Source organism: Zonotrichia leucophrys, chromosome 5 (genome assembly GCF_028769735.1).
Source record: "Zonotrichia leucophrys gambelii isolate GWCS_2022_RI chromosome 5, RI_Zleu_2.0, whole genome shotgun sequence".
Taxonomy (NCBI): domain Eukaryota; kingdom Metazoa; phylum Chordata; class Aves; order Passeriformes; family Passerellidae; genus Zonotrichia; species Zonotrichia leucophrys.
The window spans coordinates 22,189,937-22,216,698 of NC_088175.1; the positions used below are offsets into that span (position 1 = coordinate 22,189,937).

General features: G+C 34.7%; 1 protein-coding gene across 1 annotated transcript in view; it reads right to left on the reverse strand.

The window, feature by feature from the left end:
* SCFD1 (sec1 family domain containing 1) overlaps positions 1 to 26,762 on the reverse strand; it is a 49,342-nt gene that overhangs the window by 9,127 nt on the left and 13,453 nt on the right. The window contains exons 8-20 of the mRNA XM_064714556.1: positions 26,093 to 26,148; positions 25,043 to 25,128; positions 23,223 to 23,322; positions 19,919 to 20,058; positions 18,776 to 18,866; positions 18,346 to 18,419; positions 17,715 to 17,796; positions 10,748 to 10,844; positions 7,450 to 7,520; positions 6,459 to 6,538; positions 5,854 to 5,916; positions 5,261 to 5,336; positions 3,040 to 3,093 (exon numbers count right to left, since the gene is read on the reverse strand). Of these exons, the coding sequence (XP_064570626.1) occupies positions 3,040 to 3,093; positions 5,261 to 5,336; positions 5,854 to 5,916; positions 6,459 to 6,538; positions 7,450 to 7,520; positions 10,748 to 10,844; positions 17,715 to 17,796; positions 18,346 to 18,419; positions 18,776 to 18,866; positions 19,919 to 20,058; positions 23,223 to 23,322; positions 25,043 to 25,128; positions 26,093 to 26,148 (1,070 nt within the window). The remainder of the gene's footprint in view (positions 1 to 3,039; positions 3,094 to 5,260; positions 5,337 to 5,853; positions 5,917 to 6,458; positions 6,539 to 7,449; positions 7,521 to 10,747; positions 10,845 to 17,714; positions 17,797 to 18,345; positions 18,420 to 18,775; positions 18,867 to 19,918; positions 20,059 to 23,222; positions 23,323 to 25,042; positions 25,129 to 26,092; positions 26,149 to 26,762) is intronic.

The window sequence follows — 26,762 nt, forward strand, 5'->3', positions numbered from 1 at the left end:
ATTTACTCCTGAATGTATTACTGCTGTGTTTTTTCACTGTGGGCTTGTGTAAGTAGACACACAGAGAGTGGCAAAGCAATAGAAATGTGATAACCTAGGGATTTTCCATTGTTGCTGTTTAAATACACTATTCCTGCTGAAATCAGTGCTGAGAGTGCAGGGAAAAGAAAGCATAGTAGATTTTATTTTCTTTAACATACAGCAACTCTGTCAAGAAAAACAAGTGTATAGCACTTTCCTTACATACAACTGAATTTGTGACTTCCCTAAGCAATTCCAGAAGAAAATAAATACTTCTGAATGTATAAACTTAGTTTTCAATATTTCAAATAAAATGGAAAAAGATGCATGGAAATGTCATTGACTTTCAGTCTGTATTTTTTTTCTGCAGAATCTAACAGGACCAATTTGGATTAGAATTTTTCTTTGTAATGCATGAAAGGTATATCCTAAGTCTGAAAGGTAGCATATCTGCTGAAAGGGACAGTATTAACCAAAATACAGTTTCATTAATATATATCACAAATAAGAGCTATCTACTTAAGTCAATACAAATGTACACACTGTATTGACAGAGGCTTAACCACTTTGTAAAGGTTCACTTTTCAAATATTTTCCCCACTCAATAATCGAATCATTTTCTAGAAGATCCTTAGAAGGATCTCCATAACTCTGTAGTAAATCATGGTCAATTTCACAGATATGAATTAAAAGTTGTGTATACTTTTGTTTGTTAATGAAGATTCAATGTTTTAATCAACCTCTATTTCAAGCAACTATGTTTTAGTTTTATGAACAGAATATTCCTTTATTAAAATAGGACCTTAAAAGAAATGGCCTAAAAGTGTGCTTTTAACAATAAATATTATTTAAAATACTCACAAGTAACTGATTACTTTTAAGTCATCAAGGAATGTTTCTGAATATGTTTTTCAAGAAATGGTGTAGCTATAGTTAAACAATCTAGAAAAATTTAAAAAGTTACAAGATAGTAACCTAACGTAACTTGGATCTTACGGCCCATAAAATCTGTTCTAGCTGTTCTTGCTTCTGAAAAACTTGAAAAGCATGGGTGGCATGGGCTTATTTGTCCTTGCCAGAGAGAAAAAAAGAAACAGCAGAGAAAAGCAACACACAAAGTGATTTAGAGACTACTCCACAGAGTTTTGCACAGGATATCATTCTAAATAGGTTGAAGATTTCAACTGACAATAATATATATTGAATGTTTTTGGTACAACTTGTATGCACATTTCATATATTTCCTTTATTGCTGCAGTTAATATCTAGAAAATAAATGATTTACATTCATTGTACATAATTACTTGACTTCTCAATAATCTGCTCTAATTTTGCATTACACCTTTTATCAGTATGTACATTTCATACATTGATTACTGTGGTTAATACGATTTCTTGAATTATAAAGGAGACTTTTTTCTGTGTTGTAAAAAATAAAATCGTGAACTTTTTTCCTCTCCCTTTGTGTTTTGCCTGCAGTGCAATACTTTTCTATTCTGGGAAATAGAAAATGATCCCACACATCAGAAGATGAACAGAAGCCACAATGGTGTATTTCCACACATTGACCTTTTCCAGATACAATTTCACTTCTGTTGATAGTACAGCAAGTCTAAACACATTCCACAATGACTCTCTGGCTTCCTTCCTTGAGCTCAAACTTACTCCAAACTTGCTGTCAGTTCTCCTGCAGGTTAGGAGAATCAGCCTTTAGGGATTGCCTGGTCTCCTATGACTTGAAAAGTGGGACTCCCTGTTTTGTGCCATGAGTATCAGTGTCTGCCATGGGAGTGGAGCAAGAAGCTGCCGACTGACAGATTGGCCCAAATGCTGATTTTTTAAATGAGAAGATCAATATTTTCTCCAAATTATCAAAGTGCTGGTAGCTGTTTTCTACTAAGTAAATGTGAAAAAATCAAGTCAGAAAAGAAACCTCATATGACTTGCAAACTTTTCTCAATCAACTCCTAAATTTGTGGCCTAAAGAAATTAAGGTTTATTAAAAAAAAAAAAAAAATTGGTTTAATTTTTCACCTTCTTGTAAGTTCTCTACAGTTTTAATTTCAGCTTTCTATGGTAAGTGTTCTGGGTGACCTCTGCTGGTTGACTAAATGAAGTTAGCCCTGTACATCTTTTCCAAGTCTTTCAAACAGAAACAACAATCCACTAACTCTGGAAACAGTGTCAGTTCCTTTGCTTGTTAAGAGAAAGCAAATTATCTTAGATTAGCTAAGAATCACGATATATATCATCTATGAAGTACAGTTTAAGAAAAGAAAGGATTACTTGCATGTTGATAATTTTCATATTTTACCATTATTTTTCTCTCTGTACATACAGTTACTACATGCAGGTGAAAGCGGACTAAGAAGAATGTTTTGAATCTACCAACCAGGCCTACTTTTAGTTGTAAGTTCTAGCAAATGCCTTGACTGTGTAGCTAACACACAAGCAATTAAAAAATTTTTAACATTTAAATTTAAAATATCTGAGTAAATTTTCACAGAAACAAGGCAAGAAGAGGAATTTTCTGACAAAAACCACCTCTGCTTGTAAGAAGAATGACTGAATCAGTAGTAAAATATTTTCCTCTACATGGCAAAGTTTAAAGATGTGGGAGATGTAATTTTCCCTAATACAACTCTCTCTAAATATTTCACTTCTGAAATTGTACTCTTTTAAAAAACAAACACTTAGATGCAAAGAAAATTTTAGTCTACAGCTTAATGTAGAAATTTAGGAGCAACAGAAGCTTAGTATAACACAAGTGTAATAGAAGCTCAGAATAGGAAAAATCTAAAAAATATTAGTTCCAATAAGACACGATAAATTGTCATTGTTTAGACTACTAAAATGAAAGAGGTCTTACAAAACAGTTATGAAAATGGTGCTATTCTTGAAATACAGCATGATTGGATTTTTTCTGTCATGAAAAAAATTAGCCTTAGCATGTGACATATCACAGACTCAAGATTTCATTTGCTCCACCTCTCTCTATAGGAAGGCAATTGTACTCACAGGGTTTGACTTCATCTCCATAAGGTTGTCCAAAATACGTGTGACTGGCAGATTCTGTAAAACATAATGTGAAACTGATGGAATGCTGAAAAGCTTACTAAGAACTATTCCCAGGCACATCATTACTTATGCAAGAGTTTACAGAGCATCTGAAATACTACTTTATACAGTTTCCTCTTATGCTTTGTTAAGGTTAAGCTTATTTATTATCACCTAAATTACTTTTCTGTAAAAAAATGCAAACATCTGAGGTGCATATAGCTGGGGGATAAAGGTAAGACATAAAGTGCAAAAAAGATGTGAAGACAGGAACAGAGCTGTATTTAGGTATTACCAACATATGCAGATGTGATCAAATATGAATTCTTATTAAAAAATATGGTGCAGTTAAGGAAAGAATTTTAAAGTTGATACTGATAATGGTGTGATTCTAAAAAAGAACTAATGTTGTCAAACAAATGGGTAAAAAAAGAAACCCTGGCAACAAATTTTTGGATGACCTGCAAAGGAATAAACTGAGGTGAAATTCAAGATTACTGTTCCTTATTTAACACAGGAAATGTCAGCTGGAAAAAAAGATCAGAATATTAAGGAGTTAAACTACTGCAGTTATAGTAAACTGAGGGTGAGTTTACATAGCAACAAGATTGGAAATGAGTCTTGTTGACAGAATGTATCAAAAGAGGACATTCCAAAGGATGAGCTACATATTACACTGGAAAATTGATGTGAATCCCTGAATTACTGAAAGAAAAATAAAAAGTTAACTTTAACAGAAATACCACAGACCTACATTAAGCTTACAAATATGAGGAAGAAAGGCTTCTCATCTTGCTAGCCTAAAATACTTGGAGAAGAAATTAAAAGCCAGAACGGCACATCCTGAAAACAAAGCAAATTGGCTTTTTGCTCCCTCAGAAGGCAAAACAAGGCAAGCCAGTTTGTACAGAATAATATTAACTCTTTAAAGCCACACATTTAAAGAAATTACAAAATGTTTAATGCAAGGAGAGGAGGAAGTCTCCTGGAGACTATACTTGTTCTCTATTATTATAAGTAACGGTTTATCTGTAGAATTCTCTATAAAATATAACACACAGGCAAGCTGCATATTTAAATTTTCCTCAATCATATATCATGATATACCACTGAGTTGTAACTCTGCAATGCAGCTTATCATTCTAGTCATAGTGAAATTCCTGCAGAATTAACTTCATTAACTGCCCTACAAACCTGAGACCCCAGTTTTAAAATTTTCTGTGATAGCTGATACCTTTCATGTATAAATTATGTGTATAACAGGCTGAATAAACAAACAATGACAATGATATGATTAAGTAGGTCAAAAGGATAAACCTTTAGTTAAGATTTCATTTTATTTAGTTCTAATATGTTGTATTTCTAATTTGAATTCTGACTCTTCAACTGAATTATAATATGATGAATGATCTCATTTTTCAGAAATCTTCATGTGAAAACTACAGAACTAAGATTTTAAACCATAAATAAATATTTATTTATTGCCATCTGATGAAATTACATATTGGGAAAATAATGTAGAGAAGGAGGTTTCTGGGAACCACAATTCAACATTCCAGCTACAAGTTACACAATCAGTTTCTTTTTTTTGTGCTATTGTTGTTGTTTGTTTTCTTTGGGAGGATGTATATTTCATGCAAGTGAAATATATGCTCAGAAAATTTTACAAAGTTAAGTGAATATTTGAAGGTGGTCATGTCATTATAAACATATTTGTATTTTCATGCACATTACAGGATCATAGTTGCTGTACATTACACTCACATGGGAAAAAAGAGATGCTTTGAATTGTAAGTAAACAGAGAACTAACACTTTCAGCCTTTTTATCACTCTAAAATAGATTAACTTAATGCATGTAGTTCTAAGTAAAGATACAGATAGTTATATTTTTTTGTTTATGAAGGGCTAGTCTACTTTAACTATTCCACAGCTGATTCTTTTAATAATGCTGAAATCAGTCTTAATTGCTACAAAGAGGTCTTCAAAGAAAATGTGAATTATTCCTTACTTATTTGATATCTGGAAGTTACAAAGGGATAGATCTATCCATAAGCAGAGATTTCTGTTTACTTTTTTCACGGCACAATGAATTTTTATTAATACGACAAAGGTACTGAAATTTGTTTCTCCAAATGTTCACAGTACTCATGATAGATTTTCTAATTGTTTTTTTAAACTTACTTGTTGCTTCAGTACCAAGTTCTTCACTCCTTCCATTACAAACTGTGATCCTGTATTCATAACACGTGAAAACAGACTGAAAAAACAAAATGAAGATGATGTATGAGTTCTTTTTAATTTGTATTCTTAAGCTTTATACTGACATCCAATTCCCAATGAAATCAATAGGACCTAATTACCAAGTAATTCAGTCTGCCATAAAATATATTCTTCAAATCACATGGCAATCACATGTATGGGAATACACTTGTAATCTACCAGACAGATCCTCACCTATCAATGGGAGCTTTGGATTTAATCCACTGAATCCTGCTGCTGAATTCCTCTCCTGTGAGAGTGCATTTAATGGGCAGGTGCAGAGGGCACTGTATTAAGATAGTTTGTGAATTTAGTCCCAGATCCTTTTATTTTCCTCTCTTCGTGTACTATGCTGTTAAGGGGAGATGAGCGCTTGTAATTGTCTGTAACTTAAAAATTTTACAAATAGGGAGATGTTTTGTTCTGGGCCTTGTAGAATGCTAACCACACTTTCAGCACTACTAAAATAGGATAAAAGAACCCAAAGGCTTACAAAAAATTAATCAAAAGCATACCCCAAAGGTTTAGGTGTAGCGTTTCCATAGCTGGTTGGAGCTGAAGCCATCTTAGTGAAAGCTCTGTGAAAGCAGGGATAGAAATCAAATATTTATCTAAGGCACATACTTCTGCAGAATGTTCCACTCTAGTCATCTGAAAGTGAAAAAACTGTTGCATTTTAAACTCTTTCAGGAAGTAACTATTTATTATATGCATCCCTCTTGCCTACAAATACAATAGGAATTAGATTCTATAGTTAAAGACAAATATTTCATTTAAATACCATGTAAAACTATAATAACTGATACCCAACATGACTCCCTGGTACAAACTAAAAAAAAACTTTGAGGTCTGAACTAGCACAATTTTTCAATTAATTCAGTAATTTATTTCTATCCTGGATCATTAAGGGCATGTCATGTTCTATAGCATTCTGGCACTACTGGAGCTTAGTTTTAAATTAAGATTTGCATGTATTACCAGAACAGTAACAGTAAAAACTTATACCAAATGAATATTTAAGGATAATTTACAATTGAAGAGAACACATAATTCCTGAATACAATGCTAGGTTCTATATTAACCAGTTAGCCTCATGTAGAAGAAAAAAGAATTTACTTACTTCCATTGTTTTATGTAGCTCAAGGGAGCAAGATTACAACCTGCATCCATCAATGCCTTTTTATACTGTTCCAAGTCAATCTGAAATCATAAAGTGGAGAATTACAAAAGGTTGAAGCTACTCTTAACTCCATGTACAAAGACAAGATATCCTTATCTAAATATTAAGTAAGTAGTGCAAAGTTATAGCATTGGCCCAACTTAAAAAGTAATTATGAATCTTAACTCCATTTCCTACCAAGTACAGAAATGCAACTTGAAATTAAATTTGCCATGAGCAGATCCCATTAACATGAACAGTATTTGTGGAATTAAATCCTGTGCACTTTCAGATATGGAACAATATTTATACTAGCACCAACAGAATGCTGGTTTCTGTACAATGTCAAAACAGTAAAAACTAAACAAAGAGGAGCTAATATACATTAATACAAATACTTTTTATTTGCCTAACCAAAACATTTTTTGCATCATATAATGTTTCTATAGTGTAAGAATTTTCCTTGAAATCAATCATCCTAAGTTCAAAAGAAATATGAAGAAATTGTTTCCTGAATTACTCAGATATTGGCAAATGCATTTCTCCTTCATTCTCCTGCTAGTCAACTGACTCAATCATTCTTGAATATATGAAGTGAAACAAGTCATATTTTTGGTTTGCTTTACCTACTTCTTTGAGTAGTGGAGCAGAGTAATAGAAAACATGCTAAGATGTGTCTTGCAGTAACTCTGATCTAAATATATCACAATATAATATCCCTTCTTACTAGTCATTCATATTCTTTGTAATGGTGGCTAAAGGTTTGTGAGCAGATTTCCTGGCAATAAGACAAAATTTATTTTGTCTTATTATTTTTGTCTTATTAAAGTTTTAGAATTTCCTGAGCACTTCATACTTCCCTTTGCAAAGACACAGAAATATCTGCTTAGTGCTGAAATGAAAATCCTTTGTGGTAGAATCTGGTGTTGGAAGCTGTAAAGAACATAGGTACCTCTGAAGGTGCCTGAGCTGAGCTTATGTAATAGATGAGAAATAATCGCATTTTGTCTTCAGGAGTTCCTGCTGCAGTAAGAAAGAAAAAAAAAAGAATTATAAACTACAATTGTAACTATGCTACTACATTAACTGCTCTTCAGCAGCCATACATATGTATATGATGATAAATGTTATTGATAGCCATGTGTATAATGGCAGACAATTTTATTAAGAGTTGGGTTAGATGTGCTTATTCTTTCTGCAAGTTTTACACTTCCCCCTTTTGTCTGTAGTAAATATTATTCTTCATATAACATACTACATAAATTGCATAGAGAAATTATGACTTATGTGGAGATTGCAAATGTTATCTGGAAGTAGGTCCATGAAAAAGGAGACTAAAGAAAAATCATAGAAGTAAAAGCCACAGCATATTATTTTTTAGCTCTACAACTTGCTTACGCAGCTCTACGGTTCACTGTACTGAAATACCTGAGGACTGCAAAAGCACTTATATGAACCTCTGGTCAGGAAAAAAACCCGTGAACTTCCAACTTGCCTTCAGAAAGGATTTGACCTCCTAAATCCTCTTTTGTTGGAGAAAAACACTTCCCATTCTTGGGAAGCATTATTCATATGCAATCAAAATTCATCTCTAGAGATCAAAAGGTTGATGTAGCCATTACTTAGAGTATAAATTATTACATCAGATTTTGAAGACTGTCTTTTTTATTTTTCTAGATGAGAATCACTGTGAGTAAAAACAATAGTTTCAAATGAAGTTTTCAGAAGAACAACTTCTCAAAACAAACATTTCAAATTAAAATTCATTATAAAAGCCTAATACTTTCAGTACAATATTTTATAAGACTGCACTTTCTTGTACTTGTGGGTAAGAAAATGACTTTTTTTCCTGTTTTTCTTTTTCTGTATTGTTTGTTTTGGGCTGTTTTCCCCTACTATGGAATGTGGATTATGTCAGCAGGAGACCATCTGACCTAATCTGCAACTTTTATTTATAAGTGAGCATATATTTAGTCTGGCAGAAGTTAAGAGTAAGCACTGTCATAATGAGCATTTATAACTTGGTACAATCTTCTCAAAGTAGGTTTTACTAACCTTTACCAAATACCAGTAAGTTAGAAGATCAAGAACTGAAGAAACTTTGTATTATCAATACCAAAAGCCAGCTTTCAAGGTACAGATCCACCTGGAATTCACTTGGGCAAAAAAAGCTGTGATAAACAGCTGTAAGACTCAGGTCAATTGTCTGCCAAATATCCACTACTTTTTTCTAGACTACCATCTGTGACAACACAGAGAGGCAAACTGCTCAACATTCTGAAGAAAACCTAACTTGGCACAACTAGAATGGACCACCTTTATACTCATTTGAAAAATCTGCAGGCAGCCCCTAGCTTCCATTTTATCCCTACTCCAGGGTATGGTAATACCCACTACAGTGGGAGGCAGCTGACAGAGCCAACAGAGGGTAGATGAGCACAACCCAGTAACAAATGGAGGCTGAAGCCTGCAGCTCTTAAGTGGTCACACCTAAGTGCTTCCATCAAGAGCTCTGCAGACAAATATCCCCACACATTATGCCAATAAATAATCCACCAGAAGCACAGGAAGACTTGATGTATTATTCCTTAAAAATGTTTTTTGATGGTATTTCTCAGTGAATCACACAATATGAGGCTGGACAGTTTAACAAGACAGCATGCCTGGAAATAATCACCATGGTTTAGCTTAAATCTTTTTCTTACATAAACTTAAACCTAGACAATGAATATAAAATGCCAACATAATACTGTGAAAACCTAGCTTATGAATACTTAGCTTATAAAGAAAAACTCTAGCTTATGAATCTAATCTTTCTCTTGTATAAAACCCAGGAACCTTGCCAATAGGAATGTTGGTAAGATACATCAGGCTTGGAAAACAATTTGCTCTACACTGAACTCTAAAAAGGCATAAAAATGTGGATTCAAGTAAGAAGTAATTGTATTGATGCTTAATAAAAGTACAGATTATACATATTCTTATTTGCTTCAAATAAAAAATGAATGTATGTACTGAATTACAGACTGATGTCTGACATTAGATTTTCTGAAAGCTTATTAGTTTCTAGACTTGACCTATTATGAGATCTTAAAATTTTAGCTCAGATTTCTACCAACTGTGCACTATTTCTCCTACTGCCCTTTGATTATACAGCATGAACACTATTAAAAGATTTTTGCAGAATGTCAGCAGGATGTATATATATTCTTTCTACAAATATGAATCATTATACAAACTCCAAGCAGGCATTAAGCTCAGTATGTAGCTGTAAGACAACACACATAATCATGCAGTAACAAAACATTTTCTTGAAAAGCACACTGGAAAAAAAGCAGGAACGCTGGGTCTCTAAATGCTTGAGGTTTGCCAGCATAATTGCCAGTATGCAGACAAGTCAGAGATCCTAATTTAAGTTTTACAATTTTGCTCTGCACGTTATTTTCTTCCAGCCAGCTGGTATCAGATCATACTGAAATCTGTCAGAGTGTTTTGACACACATCAGGCTGTGACAGACTGAAAGAAGAATTGATGCTCAAATAGTACAAAAAGCTGAGAAGTCATTTGGGTCAACCCTTCAGAGGAAGACCCCCAGTGACTCCTGCTAACAGAGAAACCAAGCACCCCTGGTGTGCAATGCTCTGATATGTCTGACCCCTCTCTGACACAGAAGCTGGGATGCACTGCTCGTGCTCTTACATGGTCAAAACAGACATGGCACAGCTGAATCAACACGTGCAAAGCTTCAGGTGAGTCCAGTGAACTGGCCAATACACCTTGTGTCTCCTCTCTCCACTTGTCCCATTCATCTCTTTCCTCACACAAGCAGGAGCCACCTACATTACAGTCCCCTGATCTGGTCAAATTCTATGATGTTTTCATTGTGCTCGTGAGGTATGTATATGTTATAAAACATGCAGGAGGATTTTAAAGAATTACTATTGTTCAGACCACAGAATGCCATGCTACACTACTAAATACTGCAAAAGCACAAAAAATAAAATATATTGACCTTCAAAAATAAGGGGTTAGGACAGGATTTTAGTAGAGCTGCAGAAGTAGCTAATATTTTGGATATTACTCAACTGAAGCATTAAACTCTCTAGACTGCTACTGAAAATCAATCAAAAGCTGCTTCCGTTAAAAATCTTGCACAGGTTGCTCTTTACCAACCCTGAAATCCAAGCAGGTATAGATTTATTGGATAGCTTAACAAACTTTATACCAAGTTCAGATTTATAGTACTCACCATCTGGGTCAGAAATCATGTCCAGAAGAGATTTATCCAGAGTGGATTTGCTCATTATTTTTTCCTCATATTCAAAATACACATCCAGCTTTCGACTCTGTTTAAGAGTAAGTGTTAGGGTTAACATCTTAAAATTGTGAAAGAATATTTATTTTCTCTTTCAAGAAGGATGCAGTTTAAGTTAAAAATACAGTTTTAAAAATTTTATTTTTAAATACATTATCAGTAAAAGTAACTAATGCTTGTATTATAATATGCTTTTATTAACTCTCAGAAAGTTGATGTGTATTTAATTATCATATTAAAAAGTGAAAAAGCAAGTTAAGCAAGGGGTGTCTGCTGTGAATATTGAACTGGAAGAGAAGCTTTGTTTTCAACTATGGCTTTGCCCCAGCTGAAAACTACATGCCATCATACACATTGCTATGTTGTAAAAGGAAAAAATAATGGTCAAGTGAATATTATGTCCAGTTTATTCTGAACCTCCAGGCTCCCAGACCACAAGACAATTATTCAATGCAGATAAATATGGGAAATTCCTTTATACACTAAGGCATCATCCCGAAGAAACGTTGGCAACTGCCAGCTTGGGCTGGTACAGAAATTCTACCTCAGATCAAAGGCTTGCCATAATTCACTCACACCAAAGATGGAGAAGTTTATAATTAGATTATCTTGTTGACACCGGAAAAGAAGTCTCTCATTATACAATGACACATCTAGATGTTGTGAAAATCCTTTTTGGGGAGGATGGCACAGGGACTACACAAAATAACTGAGGCAAAAGCTTTATGGAAGACATCACATGGCCATGCAAGTAATGACTGCATTGCAGCAAATCTGCACACACAGACAAGCTTTGCACTTATTGATCATGATCTTACAAGCTAAAAATAGAAAAATGCACTCCAGAACTTATTTTAAAACATTCCTTTACAATGCAGATCATTATGTGTGTTTGAACATTAAAATGTAGCATCACAACCAATGTTAGAGCTGCTCAGCTTACAAAACCTTAGTATCTGGTAACTAACTAAATCCTGATGTTTGAACACATTCAGCCATGTATTGGCTCCAACAGGAGATTGGCAGAGTGGATCTCCATCTTGCTGCTTTGGAAGTGTGTCAGGTCCACACCATTGTTGCTGTGAGACTGAAATGATATTGCCAGAGAGAGCAAGAGTCACCTTGCTTTTCTTGGATTAAATGATTTGAGAAATTTTGCCTGATAATGCCAAAGCATTTAAAACTGCTATGGCATATTTTATTCAGTGCAGTAGTAGTTCTAATGACAGGACATAAAAACTTTAGAAGTCTGGTTTTCACATATTTCTGAATTCTACTAAAATTATTCCTGAGATCACAAATAAGAAATTAATTTCAAAAAAGTTATTTTACCACCTCTCTAAAAAAAAAGGTATTTCTCTAGTGTAAGGCTATCAGGATATTTCACCTTCTGAGTACTGAGTAAGTTCCTCAAAAAAAGAGCTAGAGAAGAGAAAGCAAAGTAAAAAAGATATGAATTACAATAATATTTTTATATTGAAAGCATATGGTGATTAGCTTATGATGCAGGTAGCTATACAAAGCTTCAATTTCTCAGTTGTCACTTACTGAACTCCTTGAGAAGAGCCTTTACTTGCAAAGCAACAACTTAATTTAAAGTTTTTGTGGATGCTTGCAATTATAGCTTATAAAGTAAATTACCATGAAGAGCACTCAGAGATGACCCCTGCTACTTTTAGGGGCAGAAGAATATCTTCTATGACTATGACTACATAGAAGATGCATGAAATGAGGAGAAAAAAAAAAGGACTAGATCTTCTTTCAAGCTATATTTACCTTGAGTTTATGTTAAAAGAGCAGTATGAAGTCTGACTAGAACCCAGCTACCAGCCTTTTTCCAAGACCTTACATCACATGCAATTTGGTATCTGGTAAACCATGTGAGACCTCAATTCTAGAGCGTCTCAGGGATTTTCTGCGTTACAGTTTCCTTAAATCTCTCTATAGACATAAAGCAATTGCAAAGAAACTAATACAAATTTTTAAGTATTTCCATTACATTCACTTGCTCTTTGTATTTCATCTACATTAGTATCTTGTTATGTGAGGCTAAATTCAATGTTTTTAAGTTTAAAATATTTTTCCCAGACAAAAGGCATCCAATAAAAAAGGGATTGTCTTGAAATGTGGAAACTTGATCTTATAAAGTTAAATATATTACTGTTGAATTTGGCAAAGCCCATATTATCTTAGCTGGTGATCTGTTTACGAGAAATTTATTCAGATGGCATGTAAAAATGTACAACATAAAAAGATTCACTGATTCTCTGTATTTGTTTACAGATCAACTTCTAAATAAAATTTCGTAATTCAAACATCAATTTCAATTTTAAGAACAGATTGACAATTGTTAACTTACTTGGAGCACAGGCTAGGTAAAATTCTTCTCAGCCATGTGCAACTTTATGACTGTTTGACTATGGCTGCTGAACAAAACAGATTACCAGCAGCAAAGAAAATTCACTGTTTGCATCTATGGGCTATACTTTGAGCCTAAACTGAAACATTAATGATACATGTACGCTCACTCCCTTCAAAAATTTTGCAGAATTACTTCTGAAGTGTGAACTCAGCACTCTTTGGGGGAAAAACCCCCAACTGAAAATCCCAAAACTTCAGGTCCACGTTTTTTTTCCTATCCACTATTTTTTTCTATCCACAATAGGGACATCAGAGGTAAGCAGCAATGTAAAACTTTTGAGACTCTGTCTGATGTGATAAACTAAAGGGATGAATCAATGTGGTAAGCCTATTCAGCTGCTTCTTCATTAGATAACTAATGAAAGTTACTATCAAAGATCTAATTAGGGCAATATTTTTCTGATACTGGTTTGCTAGGAATTGGATGGACACCTAATCAAATTTCATATGGTTACTGAATAGCCTTAAACACTACTAGTTACCTTTTGATAGATATCCCAGATATGCCACATCAATGAGACAGTTCTCGAAGAGCCAACTTGTCTAAGAGGTGCTGACAAGAAGCAGATGTCCCATTTAATTTAAATAAGTGCAATTTTACTCACTCAATGGCAAACTCACAGGCATGCCAAGAGGAAAAGCTGGGGAATAGGAACTAAACAATCCTGTAGATTCAATAAAAAACACAGCAAAGAATATGTTCTTATGGGTGCCAAACTGGCAATGAAGAAAATCAATAATAATAGAAAATAATAAAATAAAGATGCATTTGCTTTTACAGTTATTCCTTTTCTGCCTCCTGCTCTTGACTTTCTATTATGACATCTTGTTCCACACCAATCTCATTCAAGAGACCTTTCTGGCTCTGGCTGCCCTTTCAGAAACAGGATCCTGCATTGCAGTTAAAGTGCCACACTTCAGCTTGCTTTTTAAAAAAAATATATTTGTGAAAGTTTTCAACTTATCATCTTTAGAAATAGGCTGATCATAAGCCAAAACTTATTTTAGGGAAAATTACTGAAGTGCATGGGAAAGTCTACTTGAGCACTGTACTCCAAAATGAACACAATTCTTTTTAAAGCAATTAAGTGGAGGCAGGACCCATTAAAATCTCTTAGAGGGTAATTTTTGTAGAGACTTGCTGGAAGCTCTTCTATCCTCTTTACACTACAAAAGTTCTTAATTTTACAGAGAGAGAATGTGCAGAAGAGAGAAGACATTTTCTAAGAAACTATCTGAGGTCCTTTTCAGAGATGCTGACAGAGAAAGACCAGAAATAACTGCCTCCAGAATGAGGGAGGCTGGTCAGGTAATCATGTGTGCTGCTATGGAGAGGAAGAGAAACTCTGCAAGAAGGCTGGGAGTGGCTGACACAGCCAATTCCTTTTCACTGAACTGCATAGAATGATGACTGGAAGGTCACTGTAACTGAACTCAGAAAAAGCTGTTGTTACTAGAAAGTTAATGAATTATCAGTTCTGAACTACAGAAAACAGCCTGGCCCACTATGACGTACATATTTCACAAACAAATACCATTTCATGGTATGTGTAAGACCAAAATGTAACCTTATTTAAAACAGAGTACTTCAAATAGTGGAATTCCTTTAAAAATATGAATTTGAAAAGTTGAAAGGCTATTGTCAATCCCAATTAAGGGGATCCCAATTAAGAGATCATCAAACCTTGAGATCAAGCAGAAGTAGAGATACATAATAAAACCATGTTGGAATTTAAAAAATAACCTAAGCCAAATACAAGTAATTTAATAATACATATAAGTCTATACATAGAAATTAACAATACATATAAAAATCTGCCACTTAAATTCACATCTGTAGAATTCTAGCAAGAGATTATCTAATCTACCCCCCAACCACCATTTTACAAAAGTATATGTGTGCATCTTTTTATATTTATGATTTAACATACATCAGTAATTCTACTAATATTATAATGACATGCAAAGATATGCATTACTTGAAACTTTAAAGCAGCTACATAGGCAACTCTAGCTCTAAATCTGTTATCTGTTGGGTCCAGACCTTCAGTCACCAGCTTCAGCAGAGGAAAAAACCAATAAATGCAAAACAAGGATGTGTTTGTTCTAAGTACTGACAATAAATACTTGATGGTTAGCTTCATGAAAAAGTGATGCATACTTTCCATTATTTCACTAAATCTTAAGCCAAAAAACTGCCAGGACCCGTAAGTATGTGATTAATTTCTGGTTTCCTCTTGCTGTGTCTTAGAAAATGATCCAAGAGAATGTGGAAAGCAGCTGTAAACTGAACATTAAAGTATAGCCACAAGAAAAATTTAGTTCACTTAGTATATCCAAAGTAGGTCTCGTTGCATTCTTTGCATAGAACCTTATATATATAGTGAAGAAAAATGCTCAAATAATTAATATAGTAAAATCCTATAATGGATAATGCAAATAGCCTACTTTAAAGTATGAATGCATTTCCTGATTTTTTTAGAAGTGAAAATACAGTAACCTGAAGAAGAGCATGGCGCCCCACTAGCTCCTCATGACCTTAGCACTTACTTGCAAAAAAGAATCAGCCTTATCCTAATCTGGTTTCATTATGCAACTGTGTATAAATCCTCTTATTCACAGAGTCAATGTCTCATCAGAATTTCTTTTAAAAGTACTGGATGAGACACTGTCCTTTTTGAGACTATTTTTGAGGAATCCATTACGTAGCATAATGTCCTGTCTACTAAAATTCCACAACTCAAGATTGAAAGATACTTTTTCTACCATTGGAGGGTGAAAAGAGAGGAGAAAATGGTCAGGAGAAAGCAGCTGGAATAAACTTTACATTGATTCAGTTAAAAAGCTTTACCATAAGCAAATTTCAATAGAAAAAATGCGTCCGCCTGCATTAGTTTAAGACAGTTTCCTAAATATCTGGAGATGAACTGATGCTTTTTAAACCAAGAGAAAAGATGATGGAGATGTACATATCAATATATTGAAGAAACTGCATGGCCATTTGTCTCACAATTTTCTTTGACATTTATACAACAGGAAGGTAAAGAGCCTGAGCACTTTGCAGTACCAGAATTAAGAATGGTGGAGGAATGGACCACCACTTCTAGGGCACTCCCTAATAGCATCTTCCCTATCAGAGCAGCAAGCCAAGGGCTGGTTGAATGCCCAGATAAGGCAATTCCTTCCACCTCTAGGTAATCAAGTGTGTTGCTATCATTTAATGCATCTGACTCCAGCTCACTGCCAATAGGATACTGGAAAGCCAAACTGATGTTACTGCTATTCTACATCTTGCTCTGAAACTTGTTTTCCAACCAACAAATCATATACAGAACACTACTGCTCTAGGCCTGCCATTATCATGCCAGTATCTTTCCTGGAAAAGTGAATTTAGAGTCAAGGGATCAAAATATTAATATTGTTGACTTCAATTTTTTTCAGTGGTATTAAAGTACTGCTTTTAAATTGTCAGATATGAAAATTGACATATCTAATAGTGTAAAAGCCCATATAGTAGCCCCTACAGTAATGACCTAAGTGCAGGCACTTATCTCTTCTCCAGCTTTATAAATTTGTAAATGAATTTATCAATTTAATTGCAGAATTAATCCTTTATTCATATGGAGTACTTAAAAAATCAGTAGCAATAACTGAGGACAGATCTTACATTCTTTACAAATGTTAAAGCTAGCTCCAAAACACATTGCCTTCCAAGAATTTTAAGTAGCTTGGGGTAAAACTCTCTAATTACTGATTTTCAGTGAGACTTGGTGTTTGAAACACCTTCCAAAACTGAAAAGAATTTCAGCATTTCTGAAAGCCTCATCTACAATTTCTGTTTTCTTGCTGTGAAAACAAATCCATTTTCCAAGTTATCCTGGCAGTAACCAGGGCCTTCACTTGACATGAATCCCTCTGCAAGGTCTCTGACAAAGGCAGCAGACTTAAAACAGGAAAGACAAACTCCCTTGTGAAGTTCTTAAATTATGCAGAAGACATCTAACACAGACCCTGCTGGAAAGACCACTTCAGTAAGTTGCATCATTATTGCCACATCTCTGGGTATCAGTTTTGCTGGTGAGCAGTCAACAGCGCCCTTCTGACAAACACATACAGAACAGAAGATTGCTTAGACTGAAGTCATGAATTGCCATGATACATCTCTAAAATAAACAAAACACTACCCTCATAAACTTATTTTTTTAAACACTTCAGCCCAACACTTGTGGCCACCATTGAAAAAAAGAGACTATACTAGTAAATTCTGATAAGAAAATAACTGGTGTTCTTTGCTTTCCATGCAGAGGCATTCAGAATTCATTCTCTCTCCCCCTTCATGGGGGGTAAGTAATGCTACACAGTGAATTCTGAAAGAGTAGTACCATTGAGAAGGCTCATTTTTTATCTTCACTGCCTCAAATATATCCCTGAAGTTAAGGAGTACTGCTGACAGAAAACTCAAGTTAGAGAGCAGTTGTACCTTTATGTGCTCCAAAACGGCTGTTGCAACATTTGTATGAAGATCAATGAGCCTCTTCTTTTCCAGAAGTTCTGGAAGAGAGCTGAAGAGATTAAATACAAACTAACCTGCTGATTTGTACTGTTAATGGAACTGTGCACTATATACAGTAGGCACTAAAACATTTATGGAATAATAGAACAATCTGGGTTGGAAAGGACCTTTAAAAGCCATTAAAATCTAAAATTACAGAATAGTGTTGGAACTAAAAAATGACAACATATTGATGTAATGACTCTCATAATGATACCTGAAGAAGGGCATTTCACTATTTTTTTTTAAATGAAAAAATGCAGAGGTTGGGGATTTTGGTGAAAGAGTGCAAGCAAATCTATGATGCACTTAGATTACTTGTCTTTGCTGAGAAAAGACTCCAAAGTCAAACATATTGTGGAAGTTACGTACGCAAGCACTGGTTTAGGACACTGCATTTAACTTTATCAGAATTATAAAGCATTAAAAAATATTGTAGAGCTGAACAGCCTCCATTTAAAGATATTTATTTCAAAGAACACTAATAGTACAATAACAAAAAAAATTAGAAATGGTTCACATATAACTACACAACAATAATGTATTATTGACTACATACCTGACAGCTGAAGTTAGCTTAGCTGTATTATCTGAAAGCATACTTATTGCTCCTTCATCCTCCCCTTCAATGCCCTGGGTTTTGAGGAAGCGTTTGAAAAGAGGAATAAAAATAGTCATAATAAATACAAATACCATGCATGCAGATAAAGTCAGTACATTTAGAATCTATTTTATCATAATGGTATTAATGTCTGGATTGTGTTTTTCAGTTAGTATGGAAGTTATACAATTGCAACACCAATGAACAAGAAATGGAAACTTCTCATGAAATATGGTACTTATAGTCCTACTTTTAAGATCATATCATGCCTAAAAGTCAGCATGCAATGTAAATTTTTGTCCGTGGGATGACACGGGTGGGCTAGGTATCTCTACAAGCCCTATTATGTGTTTTATTACATAAAACACATACAGGTGATAAAACTTACCATGATACTTTTAAGTCTTTTGACTTCATCTTCTTGGGCTCTGTAGGATTCCAGTTCTTGCTGAACAGACTCGGCCACCTCTGGAAAAGGACTAATGCAATAGTCTGCATTAAGCTCAATTAAATCAAGAAACTGAAATACTAGAACCAGACAATAAAAACTTTTTTGGAAATAACAATACACAAATCACGCAGCAGAATCAAATCAGTGAAAATAAAGACACCTTGATATAATGGAGGTTTACTTTAACTTTCTTACTGTAGGTTTACTTTAACTTTCTAAGATACATTCACTGCTTTCAATAATTTTATGTAGTTTTGGTAAGAACAATTTGAGCTCTGTAACAAAGAAATAAGAGACAATTATCATTGGCAAGGAATACTGGCAAAGATCATTCCTTATGTGGTGGTCTGACCCTGGTTGCATGCCAGTTGCTCACCAAGTGACTCTATCACTTCCCTCCTCAGCAAGACAGGGGAGACAGCAAGGAGGAAAAAACTCCAAAGTCATGGGTCAAGATACAGGTGGTTGAAAAAAGGAAAGCTTATGTGTGAAAGCAAAGGAAAATGAAAGGTTTTATTCTCTATTTCCCATCAACAGATGATGCCTGGCCATTTCCCAGGAAGCAGAGCTTCAGTAGGCAGAGCAGTTGCTCCAGAAGAAAAACATTTTAAAAAATCCCATTGAACACTGCATACTTCTCCTTTCTCTTGGCTTTTACTGCTGAACAGTGGAATGGAATGGATGGTACAGAATGGTATGGAAAGGTATGGAGTATCTCTTTGGTCACTTTGGGTGAGCTGTCCTGGCTATGCCCCCTGCCAAGATGTTGCCCACCCTCAGCCTGCTGGTGGGGAGGAATGTTGGGGAGACAGTGCTGATGCTGTGGGAGCACTGCTCAGCAGCAGCCAAAACACTGGTGTGTTACTGACACCCTTCCAGCCACCAATGCAAAGCACAGCACTGTGAGGGCTGCTGTGGGGAATGAAGTTCATCTCAGCCAGATCCAATCCAGCTTAAAAAGAAAAGCCCCCAAGCTAGAAAAGATTTTCAAAGAAGCTTAAACCAGAACTGCCATATATGAAGAATACTTAGAGTTTATACTGACTAAATGAATATAAACTGTATACCTTTACAGCTTACCTGCCCTTATGCTTTTGCCAGAATTTATCAGATGTAGTTAAATCATAGGACTTCTTATTTTTTTTCTTAGGTCTTGCACCTGCTGGAGTGCTTTCTGTTCCTGCTGATTCCTCCAAGTTAACTCTATTCAAATGGAAATCCTACAATAAAGAAGAATCTTATGTAAATATTTGACAATTTAATTGTTTATTCAGTCTTTTATACTCAACAAAATATTTTCTAGAATATTTTCTAAAAAAATATTAACACAGCTATTTATCAGAACTTCATAAGAAGGCAGGAAACAGTTTACTAGTTAACTAGATAATAACAACAGCAATATAAGGACTCCAAAATTACTCACAGTTACTGAGCTGTGATCAGTTCAATACTAAACAAGGCAATGAATGTTATGCAAAGACATTTGATTATCTCATATGCAAGCACTCTTCTGACACTTAACTTTGAACACTGTTTTCTGCATAGAAAATGAGTTATTTAGCAAGGACTGTGCTCTAGCAACTCCCCAAAACTTTGAAGTAGAAATGTTGCAGACAAAAAGTGTTTCTAAATCTGTTCATTTACATAGCTACAACATAGGTATCAAAGCTGCTGAGAAGCTGATGACATCAGCAACAGGATTCTTCACAGAGGACTACTTAGCCACACCTTCACAGCTCTTGCCCTAATTTTTGGAGCCCTAGTAAAATAGTGAATGCATGATAAAGCAAAACTTTGCAACAAAGCTGCTATTTTTCCATATAGTTTTTCTTTTTTCACAGATGCATGAACATAGTAACTACATTGCTTTGCTAGAGGACACAGTTCTGCTCACATCACCAACTGCTCCCTGTGGGTCTTCTGGTTCTTTCCCCCACTGCCAAAGACTGCCCTGCATTTTCTGAAGCTTACCTATTCTCTCTGGTTTTCAACAAAGAGTATTAACAAGTATTCCACTTGCTGACTTTGTCCTAGCTCTTTTCAAGGACACTTAAAACCTCAAAGGTGCTCTTTGAGATTTTTATCATTAGAAATAATGATAGAGTGAAATCTTCAACTAAACAGAAACTGTTATGAACCTTTTAGAATAAGCATTTTTTCCAGAAATAAAACATCACTTTATTATTTTCATTAAAGTATACAGAAATGGATCACTGTGAGTGAAACTGTCAAATAAAGTTTTAAAATGTTTCTAGTTAAACCCTGGCAGGGACTTAAATATTTCAAATGATCCATACCAGAATAGAAACAAAACCAAGCAGCTACTCAAAGGAAACACATAGAGTTGATGAGCAAAAACCTCATCTTACAAGAGGTGTTTTATGTTTCAGCAAAAAAATAGTACATTTCAAGGACACATATTTAATAAAAAACATGAAGAGAAAAAAATTAATTTTATAATTTATAATTTTATAATTATAGCTAAATTATATTTAGCTACAATTTTTAAAGGAGATATAAGTTTTGGATGATTTTAACTCACCAGTGACCTGCGTTTTCAAGTTAGTTTTGGCATTTACAAGGTTTCCTAAAATAATTCTTGTTGATTAGTGTTCTTCTTTTCAACCCCCCCATTTTGCCCTTATAAGGCTTTCTAACCATGCCTCCATGCCTCTAAACTATTTTTCTGTATCCACTGATGAAAGGATTTTTATTCATAAATATAAATCCCTTCATGTAAGCATGTTTCTGTGTAGAAACAGCATGGTTATGATCTCAGTGGATGCAGCACTCAACTTCGTGCCTGGGTAGTTCAACATTGCACAGCATTCCTAGACTATTGTAACTGAGACCTTAAACAAAACCCAGTCCGTTTGAAAGCACAGTTTACATAATCAACATCTTGGTAACAATTTCATGGTTACAATTTATGGCGTCTTAGAAGACTACTGCAGTTATTTCATGGAATATTATGCTCAGTATGGGAAGAGTTTGGCAAGCTTGCCTTCAAGGTAACTTGACTTGTTTTGAAATTAAACGTTTGCCCTTGTCATGGAACCACAGACCCCTTGGTTACAATTTCATGAAAAAAATTCCTAATCTGTGCACTTTTAAGATACAACACTTAACAGGTTAGTCCAGAGAAACTACAGAACTCTACTGATGCAGCAGAGATCCAATATCACTGAGTAAGTCTTCCAGGGTTACTCCAATATCCCACCAGATTTGTAGCACTGGCTGTCCTCAGCTTCCAGTACATCTCTGATCGCTGCATCTTGATGAACTGAAGTTCTATCCCAACTCATGCTTGAGGGCACCTAACACTAATTTAAAAAGAAACTTGTAGAAATTCACTACTTCTATCTGCAAGTCTCCAGTTCAACACTTACTGGAGAAAACCTGGTGCAAACTGTGGTTTTTCCAGACACCCCTTTCCCAAAGAAACTAGGCCAAAAATTGTTATTTGCAGAAAGCACTCTTAAGTTTAATAGGACAGGATTTGTGATAATGAATTAAATACATAAAATAAAATTTACAAGTACCCTAAAACATTGTATTAGTGCTGAAATATTTTCATCATAGCAACACAAGTTTCTGGACACTATGGATGACTATACAGTTCACCATCAACTTTGTACATCAACACACGTGCATATTTCATGTATGCCTATAACAGTCTCAATAATAAATCTAAAATAATTCTCAACGACAGATATTGAAATTATTTTCACAGTAACTCTCAGCACATAATAAGCCTTCAGATACTAATTACTCTTACTCTTTTTTTTTAATTATTTACTCCACACCTATACACAAAATGCACAAATCTGAGGTAAACAGAATGAGCTATCATTCAAGTACGTTTCTACTATTGGTTTTATAAAATAAACTTGAGGAAGTAAAGGCAGCTTAATGTTATCTACATTAAAAAAAAATTTTAAAAATCTGTTTTAGATTCCTTACAGCAGGACTGTACATCACTCTGCACTGAACACCTACACCACCTTGTGGAGAAAAACAGGAGAAAGTGTTTTCAGAAGTTCAAACTAAAACCAAAACTGGTTTAAAAACACATAAAAAGCATTTCTTTTTCAAAATTGAATTGCACTTAATGGAGTTTGGATCTACAGATCATGGGCTACTGAAAAAAAAAGCCGGGATTGATGAATTAGTGATCTTCTGATGATACCAAGATTTCAACTTTTAAAATATTTGAGAAATTATTGCTAAATAAACCTTCTACAGAAAATCTTCCAAGTTGTTCTTTATTAAAACAATAAAACAGACAAAACAGATTTTGGATTAAGAGAGAATCTGAAAATAAGTTTTAACAACAAACTGAGTGAAAAAATAGTTTTGGTAACAAAATCAGATTTATCCTTACCAGAACATCATGCACTAAAGCTTGGTATGTCCAAGTATGATGTAGAGGAGTTGCTAAATCTATGTTTCTGTCAACAAGGACTAATAAGGGCCTTTGGAAGCTGAAAAGATGACACTGTGTTAGTACTTCTTTAAACATGGTTAAAGCACCCCACTAACATCCTGAGTGATATCAGCCACTTACATATCTATGTCAAGACAAAAGCAAAACTGCCTACTGCTGAGGTCCTCCAGCCTTCCCAAAAATAACTGGGGCTGATCACTATGATAAATTCCATTAATCAAATCTTAGTAATGATAAAGAGATTATTTTATACTTAGTGAAATTACCAATATAAAAATATTGAGCAGAAGTTGAAACACTGACTTTTTAGGTATTAACTAACACATCTTTGTGTGGATATATGTTTGAGTTCCAAAAAATTGTTTCAGTGGGTACTATTTGACCTTAATCCCCATTATGATCCTCAAATATAGAATCTCACTTCCAAGGGTTTCTAATTTCATTTTGCTCTTTGCTTGTATATAAAGTCCATACAAAAATAAATTATGAACTTCTGAGATGCACTGTGGTAATTCCATCAATACCCAATTTTGTAAAAATTGTAAAAAATGCAGTCATGCCTAAAGGTCTTGGGCTATGGCTACATGAGAAGCTTATAGTGAAGACAGGAAGACTGTGAGCTGACAGAACATTGTAATAACCATTTCTCTTAAGCACATAATCCCTACAACATGCAGTTGAAGTGCATTTGAACAGAGAAAAAGCATTTAAATTCCACGCTCTGTATTTCCTTGCTGTAAGTATATTCACTTAAATGTATAATCTCAAAAGCCTTAGACAGCTGATTCTGAAAAACTAAAGATCTGAAGCCATTCAACTGGTTAAAGTTTCCTGTGTTTGCTTTACCTTGCATTTTAATTTTGAGGGCAATGATAACACTATCAGGAAAACAAGCCATGCCTCTGAAGGTAAAGCAGTGCTTACAATGCAGTTCCCATGAAAATTAAGAAACTGGTATTTCACAACTATTCTCTCTCCTTTCAAGCTCATTCCTTTTGCCAATGTTGATGTTTTTGTGCCTTTTATCCAAGCCTTGGTTTTAATTTGAGATAAAAGTATGATGACTGTTTTATACTCAGTTAGCAGATTGTAAGTTTCCTTCAGCTATGGTCTTGCCAATACCTCTCCTCCTTTTCATGAACAGTAGAGGCTCTCATAACACACCTTCCTAAGGCAGCCTGTGGAGTATTCACCTGTCAGGAGGCAACAATGTACAGGGATGCTACTGAGAACACACTATCAGATGCTTACAAGCATCCACAAAGGACTCAAATGGTCATGGCTTAACAGACCTTAATTATCCAGGTGGAAGTCCTCAAGCAGTGTCCTCTGATCAAGACAGGGATCAGCTGGGAAACACTTGCTTTTGATATAACTAAACTGGTAGTAGTGTTCACAAGCAAGAAGATGGGTCTGTCTCTCTTTTTGAGGACTTCAGAGCTATGTTCAGACATCCAACTGCATTTCATAGCCTGTAAACAGAGTGTATTTACAGAAGTTTGGCTTCTGCTGGGTTTAGAGGCTGAACAAAATTAACTGGTTCATAACAACTTCTGACTTACTGTGCTAGGGCCATACTCTTAATAGTTTTAGAAGTTTTTAAATGGGTTATGCTGTGGGACTGGAGAACTCTCTTGAAAGTGTGTAAATTCTATTAATATAGAATTTGAACCAAATTCTTGTAAATACAGTTTTCAGTACAGTGGTGATTTACCCAGACAACTGAAATGTGAAAAATAAAACGACTAACACAATACCTGAATTGGCCAGCTCCAAGTGTGTCACCTGTAAAAAGACTGTTTCTGGCATCTCTTAGATTCTCTCTGAGCTTCTTATCCAGTTTCTGAGGATCGAAAAAACAAAATCACTTTTAACAAACCAATGATTTCCTAATCTCTTTACATGATCAACATTAAAAGATTTATTGTGCTGTTTTTGTAGCTTATAAATGTCTTAAATACAGGAAGACTAGGTCCAGTGTACAAGGGAAATAAAGAAATCTTACAACTGTTTTGTCCCTCCAGCATTTCTATCTATGTCCAGGACTGAAGATGTTTCCTTTATATCTACTAATCTCATCCCAATTAGCACCCATTCCCTAAACATGAAAGTAAAAAATACCAGTAGGAAGCATCAAGAGGGAACCACAGCAGAAGCAGCAAATTGGGCTGGCAGACACTACCATACAATTGTTTCATAAAAGTGAGATTATCCTCAATATGAGTGCATGCACACTGCATGCTTTAATCAGAATTACAATTTCACTGACAAAGAAAATGCAAAGAAGATGGAAGAAATGAACCCCAGTGACTCCTAACGAAGACACTTCTGTAGAGGTTGTTAATTGTGATTTAGTTTGGTCATTCCATTCCTATTTGATGATCAAGTTCAATGTCAGTTTAATTTGCTATACTAAAAATGTCTTGTACTTGCAGGGTTTCCCAGTAAGATACATCAACATTTCTTACTGATACACACAGAGGAACACAGGTCCAACAGCCACTTTTTAAGTTGTAGATGCAGCTTAATTATAATGCATATTAGAAAATCTTGATAAACTCTAGATTAGGAATAACTATTTATATTAAAGTTTCCCATTATCTGATTCCCTAACACTACAGTTTCTACAGAAGTTCTGTGGAACTGAAATCAGAAAGGAAAGTGAATGTATCTCTTTTCCAGTTTTTTTTTCCTTCATAAGGAGAAGGATACAATGACACTAGATCTCTGTCTAGTACTGAGAAAAGCAAAAGTGATGTTTGGAAAGTGGTAAAGCAATGATAGGTGTTTAGAAAAACAGTTCTTACCACTGCCACCATTTCAGCTGCAGTTCCTCTTGAGCATCTGATTATTGGTATTGCCCCTAATAAAAGATACATTGACTTCTACATGCATTGTCATTTTCAGATTCTGTATTACATTACTTTTTATAAACAACTTTAACTAACATTCTGAGATTAAATACAAACTTACATTTAACTTTTCTCTTGCAGTCTTCTTCTATGAAATGAAAAATACTATATAGAAATATTAAATAAAGTTTTACAGAAGTGAATACCCCACACAACAATTTATGAGAAACAGAGTAGATATTAGAAAGAAAGCTCATCCACTGTTGGAGGGGACAAACTATCTCATGCAGATGCATTAGAAGTTATTTTCAAAAGATCAGAAGTCCCTTGTACACAATAATAAGTATTATACCACCACAATGTATCTGTTACAACTCACTGCTATGTCCAGGACTATCTATCTATGGTAATGCTATTTTCAAAAGCACATTTTCCAGTGGCTTTCAGGTTTCAAAACATTTAGCTACAGTCTCTCACTTATCTATACAAATATGAAAATTCCAAAACCACAGATTTTAAGTGACTGAGGAAAAGACATTAATTTGTATCATACTAACACTTGAAAGAACTGAATGGGTCCAAGGGAATCTCTCTTGAAGAGACTGCCCCATGGCAATCCCCAGCT